The sequence below is a fragment of the Aegilops tauschii genome, chromosome 5, assembly GCF_002575655.3.
Source record: "Aegilops tauschii subsp. strangulata cultivar AL8/78 chromosome 5, Aet v6.0, whole genome shotgun sequence".
In the NCBI taxonomy this organism is placed as follows: Eukaryota; Viridiplantae; Streptophyta; class Magnoliopsida; order Poales; family Poaceae; genus Aegilops; species Aegilops tauschii.
The window spans coordinates 316,617,326-316,637,396 of NC_053039.3; the positions used below are offsets into that span (position 1 = coordinate 316,617,326).

The 20,071-nt window shown below is 48.9% G+C and overlaps 1 protein-coding gene across 2 annotated transcripts; it reads right to left on the bottom strand.

Annotated features, from left to right (window-relative positions):
* Positions 1-3,170: 3,170 nt before the first annotated feature.
* LOC109754356 (FAD synthetase, chloroplastic) lies at positions 3,171-10,609 on the bottom strand. Of its 2 annotated transcripts, none has more exons than XM_020313265.4 (5): positions 10,306-10,609; positions 9,099-9,262; positions 4,551-4,686; positions 4,268-4,443; positions 3,171-4,183 (listed from the first exon to the last, which is right to left on the bottom strand). In XM_020313265.4, the coding sequence occupies exons 1-5, from the start codon at positions 10,452-10,454 to the stop codon at positions 3,687-3,689; spliced, it is 1,122 nt and encodes a 373-aa protein (XP_020168854.1). In that variant the 5' UTR covers positions 10,455-10,609; the 3' UTR covers positions 3,171-3,686. The 2 variants fall into 2 exon arrangements, with proteins under 2 accessions (XP_020168854.1, XP_020168855.1); XM_020313266.4 differs by having other exon boundaries at positions 9,099-9,253; positions 10,306-10,585.
* Between the last annotated feature and the right edge of the window lie 9,462 nt (positions 10,610-20,071).

Below are 20,071 nucleotides of genomic sequence, written 5' to 3' on the forward strand. Positions count from 1 at the left end.
TAAAATGACACCAAATTTTTCTAGCATGTGGGCATTCTCATGGCAGGCCTCCATGCAAAATTTGACAGAATTCGGACACGAAAAGCATGTTGCGTCACGTTCGGCTATTGTTTTTGGGGTTTTCACCGAGAAAACCCTAGAAAATGCATAAAATGTCAGAAGTCAATAAAACTTATCATGGATGCTTGGCATGGTAATGCTAGTGTGTGGAAAAATTTTGGGTCCGTTTTATTGATGTGAAAAAAAGTGCTTCCATACTTGCCCTATCGGCCTATCGGAACCACCACCTTTGAACATGGTGTGCTTCTTGCCAAGCACGAAATTACACCAAATTTTGCCAGCATGTGGGCATGCTCATGGAAGGCCTCGATGCGCATGTATGCTACACCATCTTATTAATTTTGTATCGCACATGTCTCTATTTTGTTTCCTGCCCAAAAGAATGAAGCTTCGGTTACACAATAACCAAGAGGTGTAGGTTTCACGAAACATTTATGCTTCCTACACAGTTTAACAAAATTTCGGTTAGATACTAATCATGCTTCAAACAACAGCACACTAGGCTTCCTATTCGCCCAAATAAATGAATTTCTCTTACACACTAATCAGGTATACTTCCAGCATTACTGCCTGATGCTTCAAGGGATTACATGTTGCCTGCAACCCAATGTTTCAGTATAGGCGTCCTAGTTTCAATCGAGAATATATACACTTGTTTTTTTAGTTGAGAATATATGCATCTTGAACGAATTTTTGAAGTACCTTTATTTTCGAAGCAGATTTTTCTGAATAATATATTTCCATCGCATGCGCTTCCATAAAAAAAATGTTTCCATGGCACGTTTGCGTTGCAAAGAAAAATCATCCAGAAGCAATTAAATTTATTTATTTGTTTATTTATCGGAAGCAAATCTGTCCCGGTAAAAACAAATTGGAAGCAAATATGTAATTAGTGGGAAGCAATATTTTTCGTGTTTGTTTGTTGGAAGCAATCACAACCTACCAAAACAATTGCCCGCAAAAAAAAAACCTACCAAAACAATTAGCGTAATTTCTGGGAACCAGTTAGTTTGTTACTAAAAGCACAGAATTAATTATCGACGGTGAGATTTTTTTTTTGGAGGGATTAGCGGGAGGAGATGCTATATACGTGGGGAGTGTTTACTAGAAGCACTGATTTAGGAAGGAACGTGTCAGATCGGACGAACAGCGCAATGTTAATCCAACGGCCACCGTGACGGACGTACTAAGAGCATAGTCGTACCTGAAATTGTCACAACTGTTATGGTGATCTGTTGGTACCACGGTTTATACGATGGAGGGAGGTCTTGAGGTCAACGCTTGCCTCGTGCACAGTTTTTGAACATTTACTTAATAGTAAGAGAAAAAAAAGGTGTAAGTGGGCCGGCCCAGGGTTAGGGGCGAGTTGACGTATTTGACAGGTGATCCATCGTATACATACGAAAGTGAGTACGATTGTCAAAAGTCCATATTACCCTTTGTACGTTTTGTAAAGGGGGGTGTACCGAAGCGGATTGATTGGTATCCTACAAAATTCCTCCGAACCAAAGAGCCACTAACGTTTTGTAAGGGGTGGTGTACTGAAGCGGATTGATTGGTATCCTACAAAATTCCTTCAAACCAAAGAGCCACTAGGAAGGCAAAATGTAGGGGATGTTTAGAGTTGGTCATTTGAAAAAAATGTTTTGTGGCCTATTGATTATTTATGAGAGTGATCCTTCGAGGAAATCAAGGGACGCAAAATGTATAGATAAGCAAATGACATGTCAATCATATCTTAGAATCCCTAGATAATGCGTAGGCTAATCTTTGCACTATAAAACGACGTACACATGCAAAGGATCAACTAGCAGACGATTTGGATTGGATCTTATCCTGCAGTGTATTATTTTATTTTATTTGTCCTGCGTATCGACCTCATGTAAATCCAAGCAATAACAGCAACCCCTGGAAAAAGAAATCCTGGCATTGTGTAGCTAGCTGTTCTTTCAAATGCATTTTGTAGCTACTTTAGATATCTTATTACTATATGCTCTCAAGGAATCCAAACTTCCCATCAGAAAATCGATGAGGCCTTGTACAATGAGAGATGCTTAGGAAAGGTGTTTAGAGAAATAAACCAGACTTTCCTTAAGCACGGTGCTTATTTGTACAGAGTAGACGCTTAACTAAGCGTCTCTCCTGTAGAAATAGGCACCGGTGCTTCAGAAAATCTCGGGTTATTTTTCTAAGCACCCCTCTAAGCATCTTTCATTGTACAAGGCCTGATACTGCTAGCGAAGAGTGCCGGCCTTCACTGTCTCAATGCAGCCATGGAACTGAACCTTCTTACACGCGCAATCAACCAAACAAAACTAACTATAATTATGCCTTCTCAAGTTCACCAAGGGCCACTATATATATCCCCTAAAAAAGGCTACTATAGGATTCGTGAATCCACTGGCAAGCGGAAGCGGGCCATGAATCCGATCCACAGGTACAGCCTGAACGTAGAAACTAAAAAAGAGAGCTGTCGGGTCACTGGCGATGTGATTCAGCGAAACAATGCAAGGAAGAAGGGACCATGTGATCAGAGCGCAGCACAACAATTGTTCTCTTTTGCTGGATACGAGCAGTTGCGCACCTGAAATTTCAATCTTTTGCGCATACACATGTGTCTATCCAGGTATAAATAAACCACCTTCACAACTAAGATGTCCGTGGCAACTATACGCTCAGGCAGGTAACCGGATGCCATTTGTTGCCGACTTCTGCACGCGCACGCTACTTTGTCTCCATCCAAATGGCACACATCTTTGTCGCACTTTTGGCAAGGAAAAACTCAATCCTAAGCCTCAACTTTGCCGTCCCGCCGCATCCACAGCTCGTTCACCAATAATACCACACACACGGGCTTTTTACAGAATTTACCAAACGATAACCCTTGATGGCACGCTAACAAGCACCTACACCCTTGACAGCGTCAGCGACTACAGCAGAAACGAACGCGGAAACACGGCAATAGTAATTTGGTTCATCCACTCCCTACGTGTGTAGCGTACAACAAATCTTAGACTCCCACCTTTCTGCTTGCAACTAACATATTCAGATGGCAAAGGAAGTTTCCAGCTGCTCACAAGTTCTTTGACAAGCCTGGGTAGATACAAGTATTTTTCTTGAAATCAAAACCTGCTTAATCGTTAAGCAATTTAGCAAGTACTAACAAACAAGTATCGTCCTCACTGTTCGATGCAACAGAGCATGCTTGCGAACTATAGCAATAGAAAACGGGCTGACTCTGAAAAAACCCTTGAAAATGTACAGACTACAATGTACTAGGACTAAGGCATGCTGCAAGAAGAGTCTCTTCTTTGGTTTCAATACATACAGCCGCCCGAAGCCCGTCAACTCTTTATTTGCCAGTCCACAGGAAAGAATGCCGCCTTCATGCCCGTGCTTCTCTTGCTGTGTGCACCAATATCTAACCTTCTCCAGGATAATCTTTCCATGAAACTGTGAACTGGACTTCGGATTGATGAACCTTGATGAGGCTGAATACATCTGATCATTTCCGGCATATATCCTCCATCTAGGGAACAAAAAACTCCCACCTAAGGCTTCGACTCAAAATTGTCCAAAAGGTGACCGGGTATACAAACTAAGACCAGCCGCTGATCACGAAAACATCACCCGAACTCAATACCTACTTGTTTAACCTCTTGAAAAGTGTCTGGTGACAAACTGCTCTCATCTTTCATCTCGATATCAATGGTCTCTGTGTTAATGGCCACCCTGCATAGTCCAAGATACCCTCCATTGAAGAGCTCACAATTCTCGTAGAACCCGTCGGCTGGTGGCATGTTAACCATGCAAGATTTCGGGACTATAATGTTTTTCCGTTCCTTAATGGAGTACTCACTCACTGTTAGCACAAGGCGGTGTTTCCTCCCAAGTAATTTGGAGACATATTCAATGTCACCGACCGACAAAGCTTGGCGAACACGACTAGAAGACACCTGTCCTTTATCGCTTGAATTCACGGTGGGTATTGCTCCATTATAAGATCCCTTTGCGGTGTCCATGACAGACCGTACAATAAATGCACTTAAACCGAATTCCTCACACAGTTTCACTAACTCAGCTGCATCGCCAGATGCTTTGTACCCGAATCTGTAGTTTTCACCTGTCATAGTACATGAAGAAAAATATTAGGTAGGATAGTGCAGCACAATACTGAGCCTTGTAAGGTAAACCAACATGTTTGTACCTGCTACAACACCTTTTATTCTAAGATCCGTTGATAACCTCTCAACAAACTGGCGCGGAGTTAGGTACCTGACCTTTGAAAACTCAACTTGATATTCAAGAGGCACCACATTTCGACAATATGGAGCCCAAGACGAAAGGACTCGCTTCCGATCACAATGAGCAACTATGGGAGGCCTGTACAAAAGGAAAACAGTAATGATTTGTTAAGGACTTCACTATGTCCTCCTTAATATTGATCCAAATTTACCAAGGAAGTTACTGAAAAATTCTAAGAGGCCCACCTATACTCCCAGCCAAGAACTTCAGCCATTCCAACAAAAGAAAGAAGAAAAGGATTTCCTGATTTAGAAGCATGCATGGCTAGTTCCCGGTGGCCAATGTGAAGGGCATCAAATTTTCCCAAGGCGACTATCCCATCTGAAATGTGCACTGAAAATTCAGTGAAACTGTACAGATGAAATGAATATCTGCGAAGTTAGTGCGACAAGAGGTCATAAGGAGAGTGAAAATCGGCAACCAATTTCTAGTGTAGAACTTGGAATATTTATTTGAGGAAAGTAGGATTTTGAATATGTGGTAGCAAATTTCCTTTTTAGTGTTCCTCCTGACAAAGATGCAATGTCTGCCATAATTGTCCTGTATCCTCGGATGTACATATAATTTATGGAAAGGAGTAAAGATAAAGCATGGGCCACTTAATGGTCTTAACATGGCTTCTATCAGAGGGGGTCAAAGCATGTTATTTCCGCACAACATGACTTGAAAAAAATATGAATATTTCGTTAACTAGGGTGGTTGGATGTGAAACTGGCAAGCACCGAGATTCAACCAAACCGATCAAGAATCAAGTGGAAAGCTAACGAAACACCAAATAGTGGTGCATAGAAAACGAATAACCTCCTGAACTGAGCAGTGCTTCAGTGCTTTTCCAGGGAAATTTGCCAGAATAAAAGCAATTTTGGTAATTATTTTTATTAGGGGTATGTATGTGAGTCAATGTTCTATGGACTGGGACTGTAACAATTCAAATTGACTCAGATCCAACATTTATCACATTCCAAGATGCTTCAACATCGCTATGTCCACAACAGAGTGCCATGCCAAGCAAGGGTGTAGCGCATGGCACTGCACAAAGACGTCATGTACAATGAGGAACAATTCACATGATACACATGTGCTCTAGAGGAGACTACTTGCTCACAAAAATGGTGGTGATTGGCAAAACAAACCTAAGATGGAAATGAAAAATATACAGTTCATGAATAGGTAGTAGGAACATGAAGTGGAGTCACAGAAATGGACTCAGGCTGAGTATGGATTTCATATTGCACATTTCTTCTCTTGAGCCTGCAATCTCTGAACTGCCTCCACACGACAACAACAAAGCCTTTCAGTCCCAAACAAGTTGAGGTAGCCTAGAGTTAAAACCCATAAGACCTTGAAACCGAGTCATGGTTCTGGCACGTGGATAGCTAACTTCCACGCAAGTGAACTGCCACCACACCAAGGTTTTCGAGTCAACAAGTCGTTCTGGGTTAGTGACTCTTGACTAGTCAAGACTCATGGTCGACTAGTCAACATGAGTTACCAGGGGAGGAGCAGACCAGCAGCAGCCGGCGGCAACCAGGGGAGGAGCAGACCAGCTTGCGCCGGCGCCGGCCAGCAGGATTGTGGGGCGGCGGTGGTGACCAAGGGAGAGGGTCGCAGGAGAGGTTTGGGTCAGGAGGGGGGGGGGGGGGGGGGGAGGGGACTGGGCGATCTAGGTTTCCAGGGGGGATTGGGCAAGCAAATAGAAAAAAAAATGGCAGGTGGGGCCAATTTGACTCGTTTGACTCAAAAACCACGACTAGTCGATCGAGTCGCTCGACTCAGCCAACTAGTCGAGTCGACATGTTGAGTCGACCTGCCCGTTGCGACACGTCGTCGACTCGACGACTAGTTGCCACACTACCCTTCATAAATAGTACTCCCTCCATCTGGGTGCAAAGGGCGTGCGTGCGTTTCTAGGTGACAATTTAACTAACCAAATATGTATTATATGTGACAAAAATTATATGTTTAGAAACTTCATCCATAGACAAATCCAATTATATGATTTTGGTGACATATAGCATGTATTTGGTTGGTTAAATTGACAACCTAGAAACACGTGCATGCCCTATGCACCCAGACGGAGGGAGTATGTGAACAGTTGGTAGGAGCTAGGGCCCTACCGGATCTAGGGCGTAGGTTGTAGGGGAAGGAGGGGGAAGGACGAGGGCTGGTGCGCGGCGGCCGGCGGCGTGGCGCCGTCCTTGCGACGGAAGCAGCGGCGGCGAAGGCAGGAGGCGGCTAGGGTTTAGGTCTCCCGGCTCCCTAAGGGAAGCCGAGCAAATTATGATTGCTTCTTGCTTGATTAGATTGATACATCTCCTCTGCTTATATAGAGAGGTTTACTTGACTCCTAAGCAAACGATCCTAATACGATAAGATAATTGGGCTAAGCCCCTAATTAAGATACTTGGGCCATAACCCACTGGGCTAAGCCCCTATGCCGGTCATAACACTTCTCCCCGCCTGCACAAACAGCTCGTCCTCGAGCTGTAAGGTGGGGAAGCGCTTGCTGAACTCCTCGAGGTGATCAACCAGCGTCAAACACCTTCGCAACAGCTGGGGCGGCAAGGTCGGCGGTGATGGCGTCCTCCGGAATGTAGTCTGCAACCTCCAGGTAGAAGAGTCACGGGCAGGCGTGGCCGGGCGTGTAGGGCTCGTCGCAGTTGAAGCACAACCCTTGGCGGCGACGCTCGAGTAGCTCGGCCGAGGTGAGCCGGCGGAACGGGCGCGCCGCGGTCGCGGTGAGGGGTGCCGCGGAAGCCTGAACAGGCCGACACGGAGCGGGATCTAGCCAGTAGCGACCCAGTGGCCCGGGACGGTGGCTCCTGCTGGACGGCCACCGCGCGGCGCTCGAACGCGCGGGCGTAGTACATGGCCGTCTGGATATCCTGGGGTCCCTGAAGCTCCACGTCCACGCGGATGTGATCCGGAAGTCCACCGACAAAGAGGTCGGCCCGCTGCTGCGCCGTCACGCCCGACGCGTGGCATGCCAGGGCCTGAAAACGGTCGGCGAAGTCCTGAACCGTGGAAGTGAAGGGAAGGCGGCCTAGCTCCGCCAGGCGGCTCCCGCGGATCGGGGGCCCAAAACGAAGGAGGCAAAGCTCGCGGAAGCGCTCCCAAGGGGGCATGCTGCCCTTGTCCTGCTCGAGGGCGTAGTACCAGGTCTGGGCTGCACCGCGGAGGTGGTAGGATGCCAGCCAAGTACGCTCCGACGCGAGCGTGCGCTGTCCACGGAAAAACTGCTCACACTGGTTGAGCCAGTTAAGCGGGTCCTCCGTGCCGTCATAAGTGGCGAAGTCGATCTTGGCGAACCGTGGCGGCGTCTGGGTCGGCGCGCCATGGCCGACCGGCTCGGCGGTGCGGAGCAGTGATGATGACGGCGCCCGGTCAACGGTGGGGAGACCGTCATAGGCCCCCGCGGAGCCGGACGAGGCCCCAGACTGCAGCGTGGGTACCGGTGGGTTCCCGGCCTCCGTGTAAACTGGCGGTGGCGACGTCCCGGTTAGCCGGGCCGGGATCTGGGACGGTGACGGCGGAAACCGGACCTGCTGGATCGGGAGGTCTCCCGGTGTGGACTGGCCCAGTCCGGAGCTGGGCGGCGGCGGTGGGAGCTGGACCGGCGAGGGCGGCGCGGCTGGGGCTGGCGCGGGCCCGTGCGGCCACTGCGGCGCTGGGGCGGGCGCGGAAGGCGCGGATGGCGCCGCGAGAACCGGCACAGGCCACTGCGGCCAGGACGGCACTGGGGCGGTCGGCGGCTGGAACGACGGATGGGCCCCGGTGATCGCCGCGGGTACCGAGGACCCGGGCAGGTGCAGCAGCGGCGGAGGCGGCCCGCTGGGGTGCCCCGCCTAGAACGGCGGCAGCGGTGGCCTGCCCATTGCAGGCGCGCCCTGGGACAGCCACGGCAGCGCGGGGTGGCCGTAGGCGGTGGTAGTCGCAGCCGGCGGAGGTGCGGGCGGCCCAGCCAGGTACTGATGGATGCCCTGGACGGCCGTCACGAGATCCCGCAAGATGCTGGTGACTTCTTCCGGCGTGAAAACGGCGGTTGTCGGCGCAGCGGAGGTGACCGGGGCCGACGGCGTTGGGGACCCGGCAGTGGTCATCGGGGCGGGCGGTGGTGATGATGGGCAGCGGCGGCGTGGGTGTTGATGACGACATGATCGAACCCGAGTCTCTGGATACCAAATTGGTAGGAGCTAGGGCCCTACCGGATCTAGGGCGTAGGTTGTAGGGGAAGGAGGGGGAAGGACGAGGGCTGGTGCGCGGCGGCCGGCGGCGTGGCGCCGTCCTTGCGACGGAAGCAGCGGCGGCGAAGGCAGGAGGCGGCTAGGGTTTAGGTCTCCCGGCTCCCTAAGGTAAGCCGAGCAAATTATGATTGCTTCTTGCTTGATTAGATTGATACATCTCCTCTGCTTATATAGAGAGGTTTACTTGACTCCTAAGCAAACGATCCTAATACGATAAGATAATTGGGCTAAGCCCCTAATTAAGATACTTGGGCCATAACCCACTGGGCTAAGCCCCTATGCCGGTCATAACAACAGTGTTTCTCGGAAATTACTAGAACATGCCATTAATTATGGAATAGGAAGTTTCTGAGCTGCCACAATAAAAAAATTGCAGGCAACAGAAATTACAAGCACACAATGGTTTAAGGTACTGGTTTTACGCACATATTAACAGCATGATTTTGGAATTTGTTAATACAAGAGGAAGAAAGGGCATAAAGAACTTACCAAGCACACAGTCTTGCTCTTCTCCACAATCAATTAGCATCTTATCTTTTACTAAATCTGCATCGTTCAGACTAACCGCTAGGCGCCCAAATGGGCTGAATGTCGTCAATGAGTACCGCTTAAGCCCCTTGCTTGTGTCTACAAACCTATTTTGACTGCAGTAGCTGGCAGTGCATAATCAAGTTAACAAAAATTCAAAACAAAAAGGCTAAACAGCCAGGCCGAAATTATGCTATATGTTTGCACGGAAAATGACCCATCCGGTACCCAATATAGGGCGATAGAAATCCTGATCTTCTAGCAGGATAATCTCAATATTTGCACCTCTTTCCTAGGATTAATCAATTTGAATAATCGATAGGTTCCTTATCTCTTTTAATAATCTGATTTTCAGTTATACATCATATTCTTATAGGACATGGAAAAAAACTAAGCGCTCACTTATCCGTCATGATGGCTTATTTGCATAACAGCATCAGCAGGAATTAAGGGATTCATAAGCATTTATGTCGAGAGCAGGTCATACTTGTTTGTTCTATTCTAGATATGCACGTTTCAAAATTTCAATCCTCTTTACATCCATCCCCGTTGGTTGACCATACCAGCCAAACAGCCTAGCTTGGCTGCAGTGGCGAAAAACTAGCTTGAACGTGTCGCTTGCTATATTAAAAACTTGAAAACAAGCGTTCACGATATGAAGTTGTAAATGAAAGAAGCTAGCTAACTTCAACTCACACTCGCTAAATCTTACCCAACATTCTTGTTCTCGCCCATCAACTACTAGAATTCCAGGCATGGAGATTCTTCACCTTTGTAGGGCTTGGTTATGGATCACCATGAACGTGGGTAAGCAACATAAATAACTGTCCAGCGAGTTAAATTCTCCAAACCAACATAACCACAGCAAAATCTAGCAGCACCCGGCTACAAAGTCCAAATCTCACGAGTCCACGGTTTGGGAAAGCGTTTAAAGACCCCGAACTGCCGATCCTATAACCTAATAAAGATACAAAAACTATGCTACACAGTTATAATTCTAAATTCTACTCCAACGGTGCAGGTCCACCTGTCACCAACGCCCGACAGTTCAAGCGTTCTGTCGAACAGCTTGCGCGCGCAGCCGCAGGGGAAACGAGACCTCCCCCACATCAACGCAAAGGATGGAAAAGGCAAGCAAGCGCGGAGAAGACAGAAGGCAATTCGTTACCTGAAGCGCCGGCCGGTCGGCGGGAGGAAGCGAGGAGCCCCGGCGGCCGCGGGCGAGCGTCTACGGGGGCGGAGGAGAGGCGAACAGTGGGAAGCCGGAGAGGAGGAGCGGAAGGTGCAGGCGAGCGCGGCGGTGCCGCCCCGCTCCATCCCACCACGCGGGTGCGATGCGATGCGATGCGGCCCACTCCTGCCCTGTGTTGCCGCCTGTGCTGTGCTTAGGCTGCTTCGTTGGCTCGCCGCTTGTTTTGCGTCTCCGCCCTTTGCCCGTCGTCGGATGAGGTCCGGTTCGCACCTTCCTCTAGGTTCGGGTCGGAACGGAGGTGGAGGCGCGGGCAGACCACGGTCGGACATGTGTGTGTCCGGTAGTTTTTTTCTTTTCTCGAATGTATGTGTCCGGCGGTCTGCTCGGATTTTTTTTTACACTGTCACGAGTCACGACTACTATAGCTGCCAAAAGTTCTCAAAAAGAATAAATAGCTGCCAAAGAAAAGTGAGGCAAAAAAAATGCAGCACACGAAATTCTCAATCTCTTGCTCTCTCACCTTCACCTTGATGCTATTCCTCGTGATGATCTCTTTTTTTCTGACGGGAGAATAATGATCTTTTTTTTTAACGCGAGAGATGAATGATGATCTTTGTAAGCCATACACTAATGAGGAAATCAAGGGTGCACTTTTTCAGATGGGGCCTACGAAAGCTCCCGGTCCAAATGGTTTTCGGCTCTCGTTTACCAGACCCACGGGGACTTCTTGGGTGAGGTAATTTGTCAGGCTGTCAGGAGTTTCTTGAAAGAGAACCCTATTTCCGAATGGTTTTTGTGACTCGGTGATTGTTCTGATTCCCAAAGTCACAAGACCCAAGCAACTCAAGAACTTCCGCCCTATCAGTCTATGTGATGTATGAAGTTGCCTCCAAATATCTGGCTAGCCGTTTGAAGGTGTTCTTATCGGTTGTCATTTTTGAGTTTCAGAGTGTGTTTGTCCCTGGCAGACTAATTACTAACAATACTCTTATTGCTTATGAATCTTTGCACGCAATTAGAAAACAGCATGCTAAGCAGCCCTTCTTTGCCATGAAGATTGACATGATAAAAGCTTACGATCGTGTTGAGTGGAGTCATCTTCATGGTTGTCTCTTCAAGCTTGGTTTTGCCAATACACGGATCAATTCAATGATGAGGTGTGTAACAAATATCGGTTATGCTATAAAGGTCAACGGAGAGCTTCCTGAGCATGTGGCGCCTTCGAGAGGAATCCGTCAAGGTGATCCCATCAGTCCCTACCCGTTTCTTTTATGCACTGAAGGATTGTCAAGCCTGTTACTTTACAAGAAAAATTGTAGTGAGCTACATGCTATTAGGAACGGTCGCTCTGTTCCACTTATCTCACATCTCCTTTTTACCGACAGCATCTTCTTTGCAAGAAGCGACATGCGTAGTGTGGATGATATTGTGTCTACTCTGGATCTTTATTGTCCAGGGTCGGGCCAGTTGATCGACAAGGATAAATCATCACTATTCTTTGGTCGTCACTACCCCGAAAATGTTAACAGAGACTGAAGTCTAGATTGGGAATTTCTTGTGAAGCTTTAACTCACACTTGTTTGGGCATGCCTATGGAGGTGGCCAAATCTCCTACTAGTACCTTCAAATTCCTGCCTGATCAAGGTTGGCGGTGCATTTATGGATGGTCTGAACGTCATGTCCCTCGTGCTGGAAAAGAAACTTTGTTGAAATCAATCATACAGGTGATTCCAACCATTATCATGAGTTGCGTTGAACTTCCAAAGGGGATCTGTGAGAAATTTAGGCAGATTATTGCCGACGAGTGGTGAGGCAGAGAGGATGGCAAAAGGAAGCTTCATTGGACATCTTGGGATTGGCTCTCAGCCCCCGAGTCACTGGGTGGTATGGGGATCCGTGATATGAGGCTCTTCAATTTTATTTTATTTTTGCAGGAAATGAACTTTCATTGATCAAGCATCGTGATTACACTCCGAGTCAACTATGCTAGCTATCTCCATAGGGGAGTTACGAAGCCAGCATGCAGTACGTTGTTGCGAGCGATCTATAGACATGCTAGCTCATGGGGCTGGCGCTTGATCGCCCAACCGAAGTCTTTTGTGTGCTCGCGTGGTTAAGGGCCGGTATTACCCTCACTGACTTCTAGAATTCCCATCAAGCAAGGCCGGCCTCGGCCACGTGGTGCAACATTCTTGATGGTCGTGATCAGCTGAAATGTGGTGCACAATGAGGTATTGGTGATGGAAAACAAGTTCATATTCTTTCTGATCATTGGATCCCCACCATACCTCGATATTCTTCAGCCTATCTTCTCCATACATGTAATTGCTAAGGTCCAATGTTTGTTGGGTGAGAATGGTGGAACATGGTATGAGGAAACGATGTGATCCTTCTTCGGAGATGGTGTTGCCACGGCTATACTACGCATCCCCATGAGCCACTGGCGGGGGATTTTGTCAGGTGGCCTTCACAAGGTTTGGTGAGTTCTTGGTCCGGTCATCATACAATTTGGCTCGTCCGGATAAGTTTTTGGTGTGCCAATGCAAAAAGGGCCAGGGCCAGATCTCGGACCGATCCATTGAAGAAAAATTGTGGAAAGCTCTTTGGGTTGTTAAGTCTCCTAATAAGAAGAAGGTGGTCTTGTGGAGCTTACCGACTGGGTCCCAACTCTTCGTCGCTAGGTACCAACTTCCGAGCTATGCTATTTTTGTGGGCGGTTTGAATCTGTAGAGCATGCTTTGCTATTCTGTCCACATGCAAGAAATGTTTGGAAACTAAACAAAGAAGCATATGGTATTAAGCTCAAGCGGTGTGATTTTATTTCTCCCAAATTGTGGTTGTTGGACTTTTTAAGTCGTTCTTCAGATCATGACTGTACTGTTCTAACATTGATAGCAATTGTGGTATTGATTCATATTGATGTGTAAACAAGCAAGTGTGTGCTAGGCATAGGAACGGGATTTATGTGAACGTGCTAAGTACTACAAATGCATCAGTTAGTAAGAGCATCTACAGTTGAGCTCCTTAAACATTCCCTATATGTCTAGACGGATGGCTGAGTCAGTGACTGGTCATAAAATCACGGTCCAGCCGGTCCTCTCAAACCGACCCTATATGTCCAGACTGACCGGCACCCCTTATATCTCGCTCATATTTGGGACAAATATGAGGAGGCCTGGACGCACTCGACCGCATCCGTCATGTCGGACTAGACAGACTAGACCCACCTCGAATTCCACAAAATAAGCCAAGTCCACTACCCTCCTCGTCGTCCGTCCTCCATGTCTTGCATCTGAGTCGTCGTTGTCCACCACCCTTGATCCCCATCTGCACCGCCGACCCCGTCCGCCACCATAAATGTTGTCGTTGGGTACCCCATCCCCCATAGTTGGCACGGATGATGCATCGGCATCGTCCATGGGGATGAGCTGCAAGGGCAAAGGAAGCAGCACAAGCAGGAAACAGTGGCGAGGGAAGCAGCGCAAGCGGAAAGCGGCGACGAGGGAAGCAGCGCAAGCGGGAAGCAGCGGCGAGGGAAGCAGCGCAAGCGGGAAGCGGCGGCGAAGGATGTTCCAGCCAAGGAACTTGTGGACGTCGAGGAAGATGTGTCCCCTCCGCTGCGACCGGCCGCCCCGCGTGCGTCCGCCCTGCAGTCGACAAGGAAGCCGTCATCCGCACCACCTGTGACCAGCAACGATTCGCCTCCGGATGGGCGATTGCGGAGGGATTTACGCAAACAAAGAGGTCGGAGACGGTGTGCGACTCGCCGCAACTCCAACAGTCGCGGCGGACAAGCACGGGCAGCGGCGGCGCTTGGTCTGCACATGTCATGTTCAACGGAATGTCGCTCTGTTCGTTATTTGCTATGCCATTGGTTAAATTAGTTGCACACGTCATTGGATCGATTAGCTGCATATCTCTATGCCGTTAGTTTATTTGAAGTTACGTTCATAACATTTGAGGATGTTTTGTTTGTGGAATCTTGGTTAGCCACTTGGTCGGGCGAACCCTCCATGGTTGGACAACATGCATGGACGCTGCACTGGAGCTCCACTGCCTCCCTCGTGGTACCAAGGCCAGGAGGAAAGCACGGGCATAGCATAGCTAGCATGACTTGAGCACGGAGGGAAGAACTGTGAAACTTCGCTATGCGCTTACGCACATGATGTATTGATAATATTTGCCATGACACCCAAGACAATGCTCCGAGAGAAACAAGGAATAGCGCGTGAACTATTCCCATTGCCGGAGCGGATTAATCAACCAACTAATCAGAGCTGTCGCTCACCTGGATTTTTAATTTTGCACGTACGGGTCTGTGAGGAGGAGAATCTTCCCTCGTCATAAACTAACATCTCCTGTGACAGCACACGGTCAAACCTCAGACGGCGGTAACAGGCGAATCTACGTGCGGGCCGCACGCGCAGGCTTCTTTGTCTCCGTCCAAATGGCGCATCCGCATACGGTATTACCTTCACCACCAATTTACCCAAACCTAAAACGCGTTACCGTACCGGCCGAGCGCGCACCTCCTTACTGTTTGTCTCGGTCCTCCGGCGCGCCGCTCCGGTCCGGCCTATATATACATGCTCCGTACTATACATTTTGTTCTTCGTCACCGCCAGTAGCCAAGTACGCACCTCGCTCTACACCGCCTGCAAAGACTTCTTTCTTTCTTGGAACGTTCGACCAGCCAGTCATGAACGCCACGGTCAGTGTTAGCGGCGGTGCCGTCTTTGGCCGGAGGAGCCGCCGCACTGTGAAGGCGGCGGCGGCTGCGAGCGCTGGCGTCCGCCGCCCGGCGGGCAGGACCACGGACTACTACAAGGTGCTGTCGCTGGAGCACTCGGCGGGCGTGGGCGAGGAGGAGGTCAAGCGCGCGTACCGGCGGCTGGCGCTGCAGTACCACCCCGACGTGTGCCCGCCGTCGCGCAGGGCCGAGTCCACGGAGCTCTTTGTCGAGCTCCGCCGCGCCTACGAGACGCTGTCCGACCCGGCCACGAGGGTGCGGTACGACGCCGAGCTGAGGACGGGCCGGGCTGAGGCGAGGCCGCCGGCGGATGGGTTCGCGAGGGACGTGTGGGAGGCGCAGCTGTGCGTGCTGCGGGCGCGGTCCGAGCGTCGGCAGAAGGCGAGCGGGTACAGCGGCCGCCGGTTCTAGGCGATGGACGATGGTCTGATGCTTGAGCGCTGCAAGCTCAAATTTGTTCCTTATGTTGACCTGGTTGATTCTTTCATTTGACGGTATCCGTACACACAGAGTGATGACTCGTGGCATCTGTTTTTATTTGGGTGTTTGAGTTGTGTAAGGTGTAATATCATGACAAAAATAACTGATTTTAAATGAAGTTTTTTAATTCAAAGTTTTGAATGTTTTTGAGTGACGTTACTAATGTTTTCACTGAACTCCACGTATATTGTTTTGCACGTCGTTTGTCACCCCAAAATAAACTGAACTCATTCAGTTAGATTCTAAATCCCATTCTCATATAATTTGAATTAGAAGCAAAATATTTCAGTTACCATACATATAGTATGTTTGGATGTCAAACGGAAGTAAAAGTTAATCATTCTACTTCCTCCGATCCAAATTATAATTGACGCACCTTTAGTATAATGAGGGAGTATTACTTTTTGTGCTTTGAATGTAATATCGTTTTCACACATAAAATATTGCTCAAAATTAGTTGAAATTTGGCTAATGTTGTTTGGAGGGGGAACCAACTGTAAAAGTAAATCGACGTCCAAATTTTCGTAGAACTTTGGTATTTAAAAGTTCAACCTTGTGTTCGCGCTATAAAGTTTCCATGAAATTATTTCAAATTTCGATGGGCATTGTCTACGCACCGAGGAGCAACTTGATCTTATTGCCAGGTCGCCTCGTGCAAGTAGGCCAATGAAATTGTATATGGTATATTCATGGTTTCAATTCTTGTGCTCATATTTGTGGAATACAATTTCAATTAATGGAGTATGAACTCAATTCGTGGGAGCCGGACAAGGTTTTAATTGGATTTGTCATTTCTAAAGCCACAAAAATGTTGTTAAAAATTAACGAAGTTGCATATGTATGCATAATATTTAGATCTAGATTCATCATTTCATATTTTCTTTAGAAACACCGTATAGACGCAAACATTCATAACAAGCACGTGTACCCAACCCTATGAACATACACAGGCACAACCTACTATTGTGAGCATCTTCGGGAGATCGAAACAAACACATTGTACTCAATGAGCATGTCATACCACTAAAAGAATAGCGTCAAATAGGCTGAAATAAATCCAGAAAATATGTTAGCACCATTCCAAGTCTAAGACTTCACCCGGATGGGTTGATTCCACCACAAGCAATCTAATGAACAAAATACTCCAAGTACTATCCTTTTACGAACCATACTTCGCTGGCCACATAACGTTCTCCTTTCCTCACATGTTGCCACCACCGCCTCTCCACCCTCCTCCCCCTTTTCATGATATAAAGCAATACATTGCGTGGAGCCGCCGCCAAACCTAAATAGATCCTATCACTCGCTCAAACCAGGTGGATTCTTGCCAGCTTGCAGCCACGACCACCCCTCTAGCCATTTCTGGCTACACAACAAACACGCATGTGCCTCTACCGCCTTCTCCATTTCTCCAAACTCGGGTTTGAGGTGAGGATGATGGAGCATGGTACCAACAATTACTAATGGAGACCGAAAAAGTAAGATGGCCGCCTTATGAGAAAAGTGGGAAAGATTAGTGAAACACATAGGCGCGTGACCCTAAAATTGCACGAAGACTGGTATTATAGTCCCTCGGGAATCTCAATATAGAGGTCAAAGCTGCTAATGTAACCACAAACCTTTAAGAGCTATAAGAAATCACAAGGAATCTGACGTGAACTCAAAGCAAGATAAGCACCATGGTGAGTTTTGCCTCGAAGACAGCCAACATTGCTCTGAAATAGGTGAATTTGTCCCCCTAAATGACAAATTTCAAAATCCCAACCTTATGAGGATTTACCTATTCAATTTTTCTAGAGAGCGAGGACAAAATTAACCTGTAAGAAACAAACTAGGCTCCAAATATGCCTCGGGTCTAATTGATGTTTTGGAGTGAACGAGAGCAAAATATACTTGAAAGATACAAATTAAGCTCCAAATATGCTCAAGGCCTAATTGATGTTCAAGAAACATGCTGAAATAGTGCTAGAGCTCACGCGGAGAGCGACAAGCGCAAACACGCATCTGAAAAGATTGATCGGCGGTGTGCAAAGCAGAGCAGGAGCGACACAGGATTAGCAGCGTCGGTGATGGCTCCAAAGCACTTCTAGCCCTTCCCTCAAATTCTTATAACTCCTTAAATTTCTGTTTGGGTAGTTAATCCCCACCTAGACGTTCCCTCAAATCCTCTTAACTCCTCAAAATTTGGAAGGTTACTCCTCAAACCCATCCATCTTTGCTCAAATTTGAGCAAAATATGTAGGCCTCCCAAATTCTGTCAAAACAATCGACGTGATCCCACGCACCCTCAATGTCGTTCGTCTCCGGAAAGCTCCTAACTGACGGTGCCTTCGACCTCCCGCCGACCGCACCTCCATCCCCACCTCTCATGTCGCCGGAGACGCCACACCCAGGTCCATGGCGACACCGTCGTCGTTCCAAAGAACACGACCAAGTCTTGCAGGTAGAAGTTGGGCTTGTAGGGTGAAAGGTTGTGATCGATGTGTGGGAGCTTGGAGGGGAGAAGAGAAGAAGGCAGTAGGGGACGACACAACTCAGGTTGGCATCTTTGACGAACTGGAAGGCGATGACAGGGATCGGGAGGCGCGCGAGTCTGGGCCGCAGACGAGCGACCTAGCCTGGTTCAAGCTCAGCAAGGAAGGAGATAGGCATATATTGAATCCATACTCCAGCCAGTTACTTCAAAGTCCAAGTTGATCAAGAGAGATGGGCAATATGTTTCAACACTATTCTCACATCTAGTCTTACTTTAGGTCTTAAACTTGAGATCGATGCAGACGGTATTTTTCTAATATTGCTTTGACATGGTGAGATGTCTTAACTATAATAAATTTATTCTGTAGCTAGTTACTTCAAAAATTAGAACGGACAAAGAGAGGCACGAATAATATATTTCAACAGCTTCCGCACGGGACTTAGATTTATTGGGAGTTAGTTTTGAGGGAATAAAATTGAACTCCTTCAATTTTAAAAATAAAATATAAAATATACCAACTCACACGATGCGCCGGCAAACACCAACCCACTCTCACTCGCTGCAACGACCAAGGCAGTTGATCAGCCACTCCTTGACTGCTTCCCTGCAGTTGGCGGCCGGCGGAGGGCGAGGACTCAACGGCTACACGGCTACATATTCCGAGCTGACCTCGGTTTAGCCGGACGACCGTTGTCTGTACTAAGAAACCGCGTCGGTCATCTGGGTCTCTGGGACTTGCAGGCCGGCTTAGCAAAACGTCTCGTGCTCCCTTACCAAACTTCTCGATCTACTTAGGTACAAGCTCAGGGGTATCTCCAACACCGATCCTTAAACTGTCTGCATACTACGTCCGAACGTATTTTCTCTTACAAACCGAAGGTAAACGCGGGGGCTTTGCGGGCGTCCGGACAACAACCACGTTCGCATCTAACCACCCTGGCCCTCCAAACCCCCTTCTCCCTCGCTCGCGCGCATTCCCGTCCGGTGCCAGCTGCCCGCATTCATGCCGGTGTAGAGTGCGCCGCTCCACATTGAAGACGACTCAGAGTGGCCGGGATCTCTCACTGCCTCCACCATTGAAGCGGCAGGTTAGCCGAGGGCGTTGCCCGTGATGCGTCTCCGGTGTCCACGCATGTTCTGCCGGAGACACGTTACTGGACGAGACGAGACATATATCTACCACGTCCGTTGAATGCCCCATTCGTCTGTACGCCGTCATTAAGCAGGCTCGGTGGCCGAGAAATCCACTTCGGCGCCGCACATTGACGCACCCGGACGCCTGGCCTCACCGAAATCCGTTATTTAAAGGCGGCCACACTCGGCTAACTCCACACCAAAATACAAGCCGCTCCCCATCTTCCTCCCTTGCACTGCACCCGCCATGATTGCAGGCGGCAAAGCTCTGTGGGAGAGCCTTTCCACGGAACTGAAGCGCGAAGTGGCCGCCCTTGTCACCACCTGGTAGAGCCGCCGTGCCAGGCGGATCGAGGTTGCCTTGCAGGCCAGCTCGCCCGAGGTCTCCGATGACGAGGACGACCCCACGATGGAGACGGACTTCGCGGACACTGCCCCCACTCCCGCGCCTGTGCACACCGGCTTCACCACGGAGCACACGCACTACAGCGCCACCATGGTGAAGGTGCAGCCTGCGTCGGCGCCTTTTTCGGCGCTCCAGCAGGCGTATGAGTGACAGCGATACAACTTGTTCCTTCTAGAGTAGCACCAGCTGGCGTAGGGCCAGATCTACGGCGAGCACGCAAGCGAGGAGGCCGTAGCGGCCATGGCCACGGCGAACCCCAACTTTGTCGCGCAGAAGCGTGCCATCTACGATGACGTCCACGCTCAAACCATCGCTCGCCAGGAAGCGGCCGCCACCAAGGCGCAGCTCCAGGCGACCATGAAGGAGAACAATGCCAGTTGCGCCTCCTACACGCCGCCAACGAACTATCCGGTGCCTCGGTGGGACGACGACAACGCAGGTGGCACCATTTCCATCATGGACCTCACGTCCACCGGTGATGGATAAGTTGTTGACT

What these genes read in the sequence shown, in the direction of transcription:
- LOC109754356 (XM_020313265.4), bottom strand. Translation starts at nt 10,454, where the DNA reads ATGGAGCGGGGCGGCACCGCCGCGCTCGCCTGCACCTTCCGCTCCTCC. An exon ending in AGAGCAAGACTGTGTGCTTG is followed by an intron (nt 4,687 to 9,098) that starts GTAAGTTCTTTA and finishes TGCACATTTCAG; the next exon opens with ATGGGATAGTCGCCTTGGGA. An exon ending in GTTCTTGGCTGGGAGTATAG is followed by an intron (nt 4,444 to 4,550) that starts GTGGGCCTCTTA and finishes CCTTTTGTACAG; the next exon opens with GCCTCCCATAGTTGCTCATT.